The following is a 13336-nucleotide window of genomic DNA, read 5'->3' as shown; positions in this document are numbered from 1 at the left end:
ACACTAGTAGAAAAATGTTATATAGACACGAAAATTTTCATGACTAAAGCTAATTTTTCGTGACTATACATTGATGTAGACACGAAAAGTCACGAAAAAATTTCGTGTGTATACGATCGTGACCAAAATTTACCGTGACTAAACGTGTATAAAACAGTCACGTTTTTGACACTGTTATTTTTCGTGGTTTATATTTATCACGCTTAGTGTTTGTGACTATTCCGTGACTATTTATTAAAAAAAAACAAAAAAAAATATAATTAGTAAATTAAGAATTAATGAATTAAAAAACAATACAAATATGTTTTTCGTATATATGGTGTCATATACATATTTATATATCATACATATAACATATATACAAAAGCGTGAGCTTGACCGGAGATTTAACTTCGCCGGCACAGCTCCGCCTCAGCCTCTGGTTTGTAACGTCACTGCCTCAATTCGTCGCGCCTCTGCATTCGGTTAGTCGCGCCTCTGCCTGCGGTTCGTCACACCTCGCCTCCGGTTCGTCACTCCTCCGCCTCGTCACTACATGCGGCATGTCTCCGCTATCTCATCCTTCGCCTCTGGTGTGCCTCCACTACTCCAGCTGTTCTTTACTCCAAATTGTCTCCATGCCAGATCTGTGAGCCGGGATGTTTGTACGATCTAGATCTGATGCCGAACAACTCCGACGATAACTGCATCTCACACCAGTCTCTGGCGCAACAACAACATCGTATCGTAGGAGTAGATTTGGTAGACAGTGAAGGAGATCTGGTGATGGCAGAAGGAAGAGATTCGGTTTGATAAAATACGATAGTGGTTGATGAAAAGATTATGTGAGTGGAGTAGAAGAAAGGAATTAGGTGACCAGAATCGATGAAATCGATTTGTTTGTGTTAAGAGGAAGAGAATCGTTTGTAGAAGAAGATAATACTTGTTTACAGAGGAAAAGGTACATGGGAGAACGAGAGAAAAAGGAAGGAAGTAATATGAGCCATTAGATCAAATTGATCAATGGTTAAGACAGTTATCCTTGTCAAAAGGTATAGACCAATGAGAAAATTTCACTAAAGTATCTTGCTTTTATCTTTCTTTCTTTTTTTTTCTTTTTTTCCCGACTTTGTTTTCTTTTTTCTTTGTAACACATGCATCCTCTACCATTATATGTATTTTGTTATTATCATTAAGTTGTTATTTCTAGGTATTTGGTTCATAATTTTCAGATAATTTAGATTATTAGATATAAAATTTAAAAATGTAATGTAGAAGTTAACTTCAAAATTGAGGAATTTAAAAATTTAAAGGATTCAATCCACATTTAAAATGATTTAGTTCACATTTAAAAGTAGAAAAATTAAAAATTGTTTTTAAACTACAAATTTGACTTCTGAGTATATATAAAATTATATTTTTTATTTACATTTTTAACTAACTAAAATTTTTATATTTGAGTCGTCATTTTATTCTTTAAGTTTTGATGTTTGGATAAGCTTTGTGGTAAGGTTTAAAGTAGGGTTTGTGAATATGTTTAAAGTTATGATTTGAAAAAAGAAATTAAAATCTTTTAACTCTGTATAAGAGTTAGATCTTAGTTTAAGCTATAATATAGTAAACTACATTGCATATTTAGAGTTTAGGGTTTCAAAATTTCATTTAGGGTTTAGAGATTTAAATAGTCGTGAACAAAATGTGACAAATTCATGACTACTTAAAAAAAGTAACACCATCTGGTCACGGTTTTTAATTATGTCCGATTAGTCACGAAATTATTGTGGCAAAACGTGTCTATATCTAGTCACATTATCTTTTGTGACAAAAACATGACTATTAATGTCACGGAAATGACACGATTAGTCACGTTTTTTCCTATTTTCATGTTTTGTGACTAATCGAGACTTTTTCGTGACTAATCAAAAAATAGTCACACACATAAGTGACTAAAACGTGACTATAGGAGTAATTTCTACTAGTGTGAACACGTGCTACGAGCTCTATCTTCCACTGGAGTCGCGGTGGTACATATCGGATCTGGTTAGTCCAATTAGTTGTTATATCATAAATATAAAAAATGTTATAGTTAGATCTTGTGTATCTATAGTGAGTATGTTTCCTTTGTAATGAAACAGAAAGCACGTGCGCAGTCATGTACCTTGATATGGTGAAATGGCGAGAGGATAATCCTCCTCCGGCTACAATGATGATCATAACCAATCAGATGCTAGATGTCTTCAACTGGGATCTGGCCCGGCTACAACAACGCACGAGTTACAACATTTTTCTGGCTTATTCAATTAGGCCTGTCGCAGCATTGTTCGTGTACACTCGCAAAGAGTGGCTCTGGGAAAAATTACTACATGGGACGACGTCGACAAGCGTAGACACGGCGGGTGAATTATCTACCGTGTTTCATTGCGAATTTTGCTCTTTGGATTGCCAAAGCGTGAAGAGTTTCAAAAAGCATCTCTCCACTAAAAAGCATGCAATAGAAGTAACCATCCTTTCGCTCTCTCTCTGCTTAATTATTAAAAAAAAAAAATCAGTTTAATTAAGAGTTAAAACATATTGGTTTTACAGGAGGTGTTAAACCCTCAGCCTACACAACTTATATCTGTAACGAAGAGGTGGGGGAAGAACTATGCTGCGACGCCTGAATATGCGACAGCTAAAATCCATGTGAGTTGGGACATGTCTGAGTGTCCTATTCCCGACGGTTATGATGCTCGTCGGGTCCGTCCCAGTTTGGAAGGAGCTTTCAAGGAACTAGGCTACTCTGGTCCTGTCTCCATCACTGCCTTTGGTGACCATAAACAAACCCCTGAACGCCACCTTCATGCCCTCTCTTCCACTGGAATCGATGTTGCACATGCCCTTCCGGGTTAGTCCATTTGGAATTTAAAAAAATAAAAATAAATTAGCAACTATCCCTTGCATGCAATTTACCTTTTGTTTTGTTGAAACAACAGAATTCATATACAGTCGCATGTTTGATGATTTGAAGCTATGGCGAGATAACAATCCTACTCCGACTACAATGATGATCATATCGGATGGGGCTGAATATTTGTTAGGAGGTAGTCTTGCCAGGCTAAAACAACTAAAGAAATACAACCTGTTTTGGGCTTATTCTTTTAGGCCTTGGAAAATGTCAGTCATGCTCACTTCTGCCGAGTGGCTCTGGGATAGCTTACTTGCAGGTGTTTTGTTTTATTACCTCTCTTCTATCCACTTCCATATATATATATATATATATAACCACCAAACTAATCTCTTAAAGCTATTAGTTTCAGAGACCAAAAGACATGTTCTTCGGAAGTGCAGTGGAAGTAGTGAAAGCGTTGTTGAGTCTACCGGAATGTTTTATTGCAAAATGTGCTTCTCTAAGCGCAAACGCCTGGATAAATTCATGAAGCATCTCTCGAGTAAAAAACATATCTCCGAAGTAGGCATCCTCTCTCTCTCTCTCTCTCTCTCTCTCTTTGTGATCAATACATTTTTGTCTAACCATTTTAGCAAGCAGGAGGAGGGTATTACTGAGCATGTTGAAGCTTCCGAGAAGCGGCGACTGTACTGGCTAAAGGCAAGTTTTTTTTTCCTCGATGATTAATTTAATAAGATTTTACCAGAAAGACAAAATTGTATGCATGCCATTTCTCACAACTCTGTGTTTTTTCATATTGTAGAAAGAATGTTTTCCAGAGAGCAAGCGGTTGAGGAAAGCTGCCTAGTCGAGGTCGAAAAGTTGTGACTCAAGTGATTAGTGTCTAATCCTATCCTATCTTTATTTTTCGTTTCCTAGTCTATGTTTCGTTTTGAAGTATTTAAAACAATGGCTATATATATATATTGTAGCAATGGATCTTGATAGCTGCGTCTAGACTCCAGAACTAGGCCCAAAATGTATTTTTGGTACTCTTAAGAGTTTCTGTCTTTTTTTGGATCTCTGTTTCTAACTTTGTTCACTTCCCAAAGGCTCTTCAAACATAGGTGATTGAGTACACAACAGTGTTAACAATTTCTTGAATAACTTCTGAATAGCAGATTGTCCTGTGATTGAATCCTCTGTTTTGGAGGAATATGAAACCGAAATAACATGAACTAAATGTATTCTTTCTTATTGAAGAGAAGAGTTTCCATGCACAGTACACCATGTCTCAGTTTTTAACAAGGAACTCTTTGACTAACCAACCATTATGTATCAGCCTATAAAAATTCATCAATCCACAATATGTTCCTATAGAAATGAGAGATTCGTTAGCCTCATACTAAGTAGTTACCAAACTTTGGACTTGTAAGATTGCATAGTTGGGTTAGCAACACCATTATCTCCAGCTGAGTAGTGAACCATTTACAAAAAAAGTCACACCCATTACACACAAACCACTTTTAGTTACTCAATAACCGCAAGTATGAAGAAGATGGACCTTACTCTTTTTCTCTCAAATACAAAAATAATCATAAGAGAGTATATACATTACCCTGTAGTAAAGCTCTCTCTTGCAGTTGCACTGAACAGTACTCCATGCAACTAACACCTAGTAACGGAGAGATATAACAAAATGTAAATCGATAATCCTAGGTACTAAATGCCTTGCTCTAAGCCTAACTCGAAGACTATTGCACACATGTAGAAACGATATGCAAACCGGCTTTGACAAAACTGCTTAGAGGGAGGAAGAATAAGAGAATGATTACTGTGAGCTACTGAGACCACAATCCTACAGTCACGTTCGGCTGCTTCCATTTCAAATACTTCATCGGGCAATATTTCTAGTTTTAAGGACTTGGCCCATTTTAAGCCCAAATAAAATTATGGTCCAATTTTGTATTTAAAAGAGCAAAAATTAAAGAAAATTTCACTAAATTTTAACCAGTTGAATATCAACTTAAGAAGTGAATTCAATAAAGAGTTAGGATGTGATTTCCATTAAAATGAGAAATTAACTATTATTCAAACATGAATTTTAAAAACTAATTTAAAATTCATATTATCAAACTTGACATTTAATTAACTTATTTTGAAATCCACGATTATTGAAAATAATTAAACTCGTGAAAATATAGACAAGCAAAGGGGTGTTGTGGAGTTAGAAAAACAGAGGAGTCTCTTGATTGGGTAAGTAGTAAATGTTATGACTGAATTATTATGATAATTTAGTATTTGATTTTTTAATTATTACACAATAAGCAAAAGGAGAAGGTGAAATTCATAGCTGAGGAGGAGGAAAATTTTGACGAATTCACGAGGTCGCATCAAAAGAATATAGAAAACTGAAATTCTATAATAATTTAACAAAAATCATATTAAATTCTATAATTCATCTAAAATCATCTAAAACTCATAAAGATCAAATTACTTTAGACATTACATTGAATACACTCAGTGAAATTAAGCATTCTTCTAAATTTGTTTAACACTAAAGTAAAAATAGAATTCAAATAGTTCCACTAAAAAAACTACATGAATAAATTTTTAAGGAAAACATTATCACCTACTTTTTCAACATTTGTTTTGATTAATTTTTTTCTTCTAAATAAATAGATAAATAAATATTTCATTCCAACCTTTTAATATTCTTCTACTTGTTTAAATTTTCATATTTCTCAAGCGAACTTATCAATGATTAATGATTGCATCTTACACTCGTGTTATTACATTCATTATCACTAATGAGTAGCAAGCTACATGAACTTTGGTATCAACTGGTTTCTATCGCAGTCTCTCAAATCTCATTTTCCTTAGATTTTAGTGAAAAATGATGAAACTTTAGCTCAGTTAAGGGTTTTATCTTGTATTTTTGTTAGATCTGAAGGTGAAAACTTTTAGTATATCTTATTCTAACATTGAAGCTGGAAACTTTTTAGTAGATCTTTGCTAGAGCTGAAATTTTTTAGTAGATCTTATGTTTTTCTTTGTTTTTATAATCTCAAACTATATTTTTGTTTATACTCTCCGGTTTTTCTTTGTCTTTATAATCTCAAACTTGAAACCTAGTAAAAATCAAATCACCTATTTTTTCAACATTCGTTTTTATTAGTTTTCTTCTCCTAGATAAATATATGAATAAATACTTCATTCCAACCTTTTAATATTCTTTTAGTTGTCAAAATTTTCATATTTCTCAAGCGAACTTATAAATGATTGCATCTTATACTTGTGTTAATACCATCACTCTTAATGTAAATGTTAGCCATGATTACATCTACTATTTTATTTTTAAAAATCTGGTTTTGGCTTTTATAAGTAATGTGAATCTTTTGTGCACATGACCAATAAACTTTACAATGTAAATAATGTTATTGCAAATGTTAAACGTAAACATAAAATTATCTATCTAGATGTGCTTAGTGCTGAATTTACATTTTGTAAGAACATTTTTACATAAAAATGATTTTCTTTGTTACGAACAATTACTAATGCTTCTTAAAATGAAAAAAATGGTTTATCTAGTTTCTCAAGTTTGTTCTTTATTTTCTATTAAAATCATAATATTAGATATGACAATGATTGTTTCAGAATGAGATAATTTGGGTATTAAGGCATATAGACTCATAATAAGAAATAAATGTCTTGGGATTATGTACAATTGTTTCATATTAACTGTTTGTGTGCAATTACATACAAAAAATATCATCATTTGGTGGGATTTGGAAAATTTCCGAGTTTCAAATGATTTATATGCTAAGACAGTCTATAGACGCATGAAGAAAAAACTAAGAGAACAAGATTTTGGTGGAAAAATAAAAATTAAGATCGTGGTGATGTTTCAAAACTGTGAAGTACCAAATGATCTCAACAAGAGGATTAAAGTTCATCAAACTCAAAGATTTGTCCAATGCTATATCAAAATTGAGCATTTTTTTTATTGGAAAATACATTTATCCCAATAATCTTAAGCTCGTGTCAGTAGTTCAAATCTTTGTAATGAATAAGTCTTCTTATATCTTTTATATTCTACGATAGGAACCACATGTATAAAACTCTAAACATGTAATATTCTAATCACTACAAGCTTTTACATTTTCGAAGAAAAAAAATTAGATTTCTTTTCTTACATTACATATCAATAGAGAAAAATCTAAATTCTTCAAAATCTTTGCCAGAGATACAATATGTATTATTTTAGTGTTATATAGTTGCGCGTAATGGATCACACTAAAGATGAACCTTAAAGAAAGAGAGCAATATTATGAAAATACACATATTAATCATTAAAATTGTATGAAATGTTACCACATGTGGACTAATGAGTGGAGAGTCCCATTGGAAGATAAAATAAGCCATTGTTCAGGAGAAAAAAGTAAGCAATTCTGAAGCATGAAAAGCTCTGCAATAATTAAAACTCAAAAATCAAATAATAATCAATTAAAGAGTACTCTATATTTAATTTGTCAGAATCTAAGATATGCCAAAGAATTCAAAGCAGCATCACCAAGTAAGAAAACAGTATTAAGAGAGTGCATGCATCTATTAGGACATATTCTTGGGTTTGAAAAATTCACAGAACTGAAGATTTGGGCCGTAGAAGAAAAAGCAAAAGGCATATCGTTCTGGGCTTATTACCGTGGGCCTAATGGGCCCTTCTAAGTTTTACCTTTCGTTTATTTGGAAACGTTGTCGTTTGACTTAGGGTAAGATTACCAGTTTCAAACATATTCTTTCGCCGGCGAACAAACACGACCAAACGATTTCCCGACGAGCTTTGTCCGATCTTCAGAAGAAGAGAAACTACAAAATCTCCTGAAGAACATAACGTAAGTCTTCTGCTCTGTTAGTATCTAGATGACTTCGTTTTCATTGTACTCCTGAGAAGATTAGAACTGATTAGTTTAAGAACCTGTGTACTCTTCCTGTCTGAATTTGAATTTTGATGCTCCAATTGATGTTTCAGGAGCGAAAGTTGTAATCTTTCCTGTCTGAATTTGAATTTTGATGCTCTAATTGATGTTTCAGGAGCAAAAGTTGTAATCTTTCCTGTCTGAATTTGAATTTTGATGCTCTAATTGATGTTCCAGGAGCGAAAGTTGTAATCTTTCCTGTCTGAATTTGAATTTTGATGCTGTAATTGATGTTTCAGGAGCGAAAGTTGTGATCTTTCCTGTCTGAATTTGAAGCCTCAGAGATGAAGAACATAATGTAACTATTTTCATTTATGTATTTTTTTTTTTAACTCTAAGTCCTTCCCTTTTTTTTTGTTTTATGAATCAAAACTTCGATGTGGATATGTTTGCAGAGTGAAGGCAAACGCAGGTGCGCTTACAAACTTCGAGGTGCTTGATTTGCTTAACTCAAGAGGTGCATCAAAGGATACTACAAGAGTTATAGCTTCAGAAACAGTTTCTAGATCAGAGTACAAGGTCTATGATTATTTGATGGAGACTGCTGCTTCCACTCAAACGCGAGATAGCGTTACCAAGTTCTCAGACAAGTGCAAAGGTTTCAAACTCGCCAAAGCTGAGATTCTCAACATCATCAACCTCAGACCGTCTTCTGATGTCGAATTGACGCCGGTTTGTGTTCTTCTTTTTACCAAGTCTCACTTATCATTGCGTTTGGAGTTTGATGATTGTTGCGACTTTTTGTAGATCTTAGAGAGGCCTGATGAACGAGAAATCGACATAGAGGGGATACTAGCGCTAGTGCAGGAGTTGCTACCGCCTCTTCCTACTCTGGAAGCTCATAAAGAAAACGAGCAAGAGGAAACAGAGGACGGTGAACAACCTAACATGGAAACTTCAGTTTGACTTTTGAGTTTATATCCTTAAGAATATATATTTTCAGTTTTGTAAAAGTATTACTTTCAGGAACTATATGGAGTCTTCAAAATACATCCTTTATTCCCACTCATTCATGTTTTGAATAGCATACGGCACACACAAATATAGAGGAATATGTTCTTGACATCTTATTTAAAAACAAAGTGTACCTTAATGTATCAAATTTGTTAAGCGTAGGGTTTGACAACTTAACATTAATGAAATAAACAAAGTGGTTGCATTTAGAGCACATTTGTTATAGCACTGACTCTCAATCTCCACTACCATCTACGAGAGTATATTTTGGGTTCTACGTAGGATTTATCCAAATTATTGTTTGAAACGGGATCACAAGTTTGATAATATGATTGTTTCTGTGTAGATAGATACAAATAGACTTATGGTGGGATTTGGAAAACCGTAGAGTTCCAAATAATATAGATCATATCTATAAATACATGAAGAGAAAGTTGAGAGAAGATGGTTTTAGTGGGAAAATAAAAATTAAGCATGTGGTGCCGTTTCAAGATTGTGTAGTGCCAAATGATCTCATCTAGCTGGAGCTGCTTATGCACCTAAGAAAAGAAAAGTAAGAAGACATAACATTTACTTACGCAACATCTTGTTTTCATCACAATCTTCCTCCTTTTCAGCTATGGATTTCATCTTCCCCTTTTGCTTGTTGTGTAACAAGTAAAAATTAAATCAAAATACTGAATTATCATTGATAAATCAGTCATAACATTTACTTACCCCAACTTTCTCATCTCAGACTTTTCAACCTCAACTGCCGCTTTCATCTTCTTCTTTAAGCCACTTTTCGATCTCAGTCTTGATTGTACTTATCAGCGATTTGATTGTTTCTTCGTTCTTTCATTTTTTTTGGGTATGCGTTTGCTTCTTCTAGTGTCGGTCCTGAAACAATAACAAAATGAAAATCAATTAATTAATAACATAAAAATAAAATTTAGAAGTGTGAAAAATATATTTTTACTGTTATACTCTTTGACACGGTGAACAGTGATTTTGGAGTTCAGTTCAAGCTCAACTGACATTTTACAATCCTGAAAGGGACTACAATGTTACCCGCCAATGCAAAGATACATTATTGGCTTGAAAGAAATCCCAAGCCTCACAATGTTATGATTCCTACTAGCGATGGTTTCAAAGCTATTTTCATAGAGTTGCTAATAGCGGAACACACAACTTTGCTAGCGTATGATGAGAATGTAGTCAAGATGAACCAACTTCATAAGATCTTGTCTAGCGTGTAGACAACATAATCAAATGATGAGCCAAAATTGTGCATTATCTTTAATGGAAAGGACATTTACCATAAATCCGAACCTAAATATTATACATTTTAGGGTCCATTGTACTATAGTTTGTCATCTTAAGCTCGTATTTGTTGTTAATTTTCTTATACTGAATATTTTTCAAGTCTTATTATATCTTTTATATTATGGGAGAAGAACCACATATATAAAACACTAATCCATGTAATATTCTAATTCACTACCAATGTTTTACATTTTCCAAGACAAAACAGAAATTAAATTTCTTTTCTTACACTACAAATCAATAGTTTTCAAAGAAAAACTAAGTTCTTCAAAATCCTTGACATGTATGTTATAGGATTTTGGATAAAAATGAGATATGATATGTATTCTTCTAGGTATTGATTGTTTTAATAGTTTTTAGCTTTAGTTTTTGGTTTTTAGATTTTAGTTCTTTGATCTTTAGATTTTGGTTTTTAGTTTTTAGATTTTAGTTTTTTTTTTAGAATTTCAGATTATGATTTTAGTTTTTAGATTTTAGATGTTGATTTTCTGTTTTCTGTATCTTTTTAGTTTTTTTTTAAATAGTAGTAATTTATTTAAAAAAAAACATTTAAAAAAAATATATCAATAAATGTTTATTTGATATGAGCAAAGAATTAATCATATCTATAATTAAGCATGATTTTGTTGCTTCATACTTTCTTTTGTTTCCTTTTGTATCTTTCAAACAAAAACCCTCTTTCTACTTAAATTACTCTTCAAATCAAACGGTATTGCTTTCTTTGCAAGCTACTGCCGAGGACTCTGATAAGACTCAGGGAACCATCTCTGAAGAAGCCTATATATGTTTTAGCTTCACCAACAAGGCAAAGGCCCCATAGCATGACAATTGCATTACTGCAACTGAGAAATACATGTTAAACAAATGCCGCATCATTTGAATGAATCAGCCCTAAATTTCCAAACAAACACTTATAAAGCTTTTGATTTACCATAGTGGAGCATAGTAGTCCAGGAATGGTTACGGCCACCTAAAACAACATGGAGTGATTATTGTCAAAGTTAAGAATGGCTACAGTAAACAAAAATTATCAGTAACTGTGTGAAATATCAACCATATGTGGTTCAGACAAAAAATAATTGCAGACCAATAGCATTACTTACTGAAACTATTTTTATATATTGGAATATTTTGTTAACACTTTTTTTTTATGTATTCACACACCACATTACATCACCATCACCACAATGTTTCAGAGTCAGACTTCACAGCAAACAAACTTCTCTGAGTCCCAAAAGACAAACACTATACCCACATTACCTAATGCTAAAAAAGAACCAGAGAGTCCCAAGAGTGATGGGAAAGGAAACAACAACATCTCAAGACCTGCAAAACATGCTAGAGGAACGAGTCAACCGAACTGTTACACAGCCACCTTGAAAACTAGTCTCAGTTGTCATCGCATTCCGCTCATACGCCTTCCTGCATCCAGGACACCGCCCGTCTCCGTCGTAAATCGTCTTGTGGCAGAAGAGACAGAGTTTAAACCCGCAAGGACATGGGAAGAAACTAGCATCCGTCGAGTCCAAGTCTTCGTAGCAGATGGGACACGAAGAGGGTATCGAAGCAGCGCTGAAACGCTTGTCCAGCTCGGGAAAACTAATCTGCTTGGCAAGATTGGGTAAAGCCTGAGGACGATTGTCATCATCTCGCCTCCAAGCTCGGTTACTAGAAGCTGAATGTGCAACATTCTCTTGCTCCTTGACTGACTCATGGATGAGTCTCTCCTCCTCCTCCTCTGATGCATCAGCAAGAGCTTCCCAATCATCTACACACCCATCATCATCATCATCTACATTGTCCTCTTCTGTTTTGTCACCAGAGCTTCTGCTACTACTACTACTACTCCGGCTGCTTCTCCCACTAAAGTTAGTGCTTATATCTGTCCCTCCCATGGAGCTGCTTGAAGGTGACTCCATAAACCTCTCATGACGAAGATTCTCATCTACATTCTCCACAGGGTTATTAACTCTATGATCACTCCTCTCCTCCTTATTGGTCACAGCGACTAATAAAAAAACCAAAACCAAGAATCAATACATTAAACCAAAGGCAACAACTTTAATTTAATAAAAGGGTTAAAGATTCAAGCTTTATTAACATACCTTGAGAAAGCCATTGCTCACGGCGGAGACCGAGCTTGCTCTGCTTCATCTTCGCCGTCTTATTGTTCTGCAAAAACACAATGCAATCACAAAATCAAAACGGCGAATCGAAACCTAATCGATTTCTGAGAAAAGAGATGAGCAAATCTTACCTTCTTCTTCTTCTTAGCGAAATCTCTCGCGTTAGAGGATGCAATAGCAGAAGCGTTGGTGATCGAATCTGAAATCATGATGATCCTCGCGAGAAGATTGGAAGAATTGAAAATTGAAGAATGGAGATTCTGATTCTGATTCTCAAAAACCCTAATTTCGATTTGAGAGTCGAGAGGGGGAGAGACGAAAGGTTTTGATTTTTGATTAATTAAATCGAAGAAGAGAGAGAGAGAGATTATATAGGGGATATTGAAAGTCTTGAAATGACTATATTGCCCCTAATTTTGATGTTAACAGATGTGGGCTTTCTTCTGTAAGTCGGTGACTGTGCTCGTGTGAGATAAGTTGTCTTATTATGCTAATTAATTAATGTTGGTAGATAATGAAAGAGACTGATGAAAGAGTTTTATGGAAAAAGAATAAATTTAGATTAATGATTTCTTTTGAATATTTTACGTTAGTATATTTCAAGCTTAATTTTGGCTTTAAATTTAATGCAGATTTATTGGAAATTTATTAGTTTTCTTTGACGTCAATGAAATTTAATTTACTACTAAAATGTTTGAAAAATGTTATTCTTCTCATTAATATACAGTAATTAATTTAACTGATTATGCATATTGGTTTGTCGGTTTGGTTCCGTTTGCAATAAATCGTTCGGGATAAGAAAATTTACTTCAGTATAATAATGTTTTGGAGATTTTGGTTTGGCTTAAGTTGGTTTAGGTTTGGTTGGTTCAGTTTAATTCAGTTCTTTACATTCTCCACTAATTTGACCCTTTTGCTCCTTCGAAATTCAATTAGAAATATATTGAAATTTAATTAAATATTTGAAAAATATTATTAGAAAACACTGGTTTATCGGTTTGGTTCAGATTTTAACCAAACCGAAATAAACCGTTTGAGTTTAGAAAATCTTCAGCCCAATGGCTTAGAGATAGATCCTAGTTTGGCTTAAGTTGGTTTAAGTTATTTAGAAACTAATCAAGACTTTC

At 33.8% G+C, this 13336-nt stretch overlaps 3 protein-coding genes across 4 annotated transcripts; 2 read left to right on the top strand and 1 right to left on the bottom strand.

Annotated features, from left to right (window-relative positions):
* LOC103855112 lies at window positions 1-3983 on the top strand. Of its 2 annotated transcripts, XM_018656897.2 has the most exons (7): window positions 1-2019; window positions 2115-2476; window positions 2563-2863; window positions 2952-3182; window positions 3270-3427; window positions 3506-3565; window positions 3669-3983. In XM_018656897.2, the coding sequence occupies exons 2-7, from the start codon at window positions 2132-2134 to the stop codon at window positions 3711-3713; spliced, it is 1140 nt and encodes a 379-aa protein (XP_018512413.1). In that variant the 5' UTR covers window positions 1-2019; window positions 2115-2131; the 3' UTR covers window positions 3714-3983. The 2 variants fall into 2 exon arrangements, with proteins under 2 accessions (XP_018512413.1, XP_033141658.1); XM_033285767.1 differs by having other exon boundaries at window positions 1-2476; window positions 3276-3427.
* Window positions 3984-7607: 3624 nt separating this feature from the next.
* LOC103855032 lies at window positions 7608-8851 on the top strand. The gene is made up of 4 exons (XM_009131994.3): window positions 7608-7740; window positions 8064-8122; window positions 8220-8496; window positions 8572-8851. The coding sequence occupies exons 2-4, from the start codon at window positions 8109-8111 to the stop codon at window positions 8728-8730; spliced, it is 450 nt and encodes a 149-aa protein (XP_009130242.1). The 5' UTR covers window positions 7608-7740; window positions 8064-8108; the 3' UTR covers window positions 8731-8851.
* Window positions 8852-10534: 1683 nt separating this feature from the next.
* LOC103855031 lies at window positions 10535-13140 on the bottom strand. Its single transcript, XM_009131993.2, has 3 exons — window positions 12341-13140; window positions 12189-12255; window positions 10535-12091 (listed from the first exon to the last, which is right to left on the bottom strand). The coding sequence occupies exons 1-3, from the start codon at window positions 12416-12418 to the stop codon at window positions 11403-11405; spliced, it is 834 nt and encodes a 277-aa protein (XP_009130241.1). The 5' UTR covers window positions 12419-13140; the 3' UTR covers window positions 10535-11402.
* Window positions 13141-13336: the final 196 nt, after the last annotated feature.

Source organism: Brassica rapa, chromosome A02 (assembly GCF_000309985.2).
Source record: "Brassica rapa cultivar Chiifu-401-42 chromosome A02, CAAS_Brap_v3.01, whole genome shotgun sequence".
In the NCBI taxonomy this organism is placed as follows: domain Eukaryota; kingdom Viridiplantae; phylum Streptophyta; class Magnoliopsida; order Brassicales; family Brassicaceae; genus Brassica; species Brassica rapa.
This window is presented reverse-complemented; position numbering and strand designations above follow the sequence as displayed.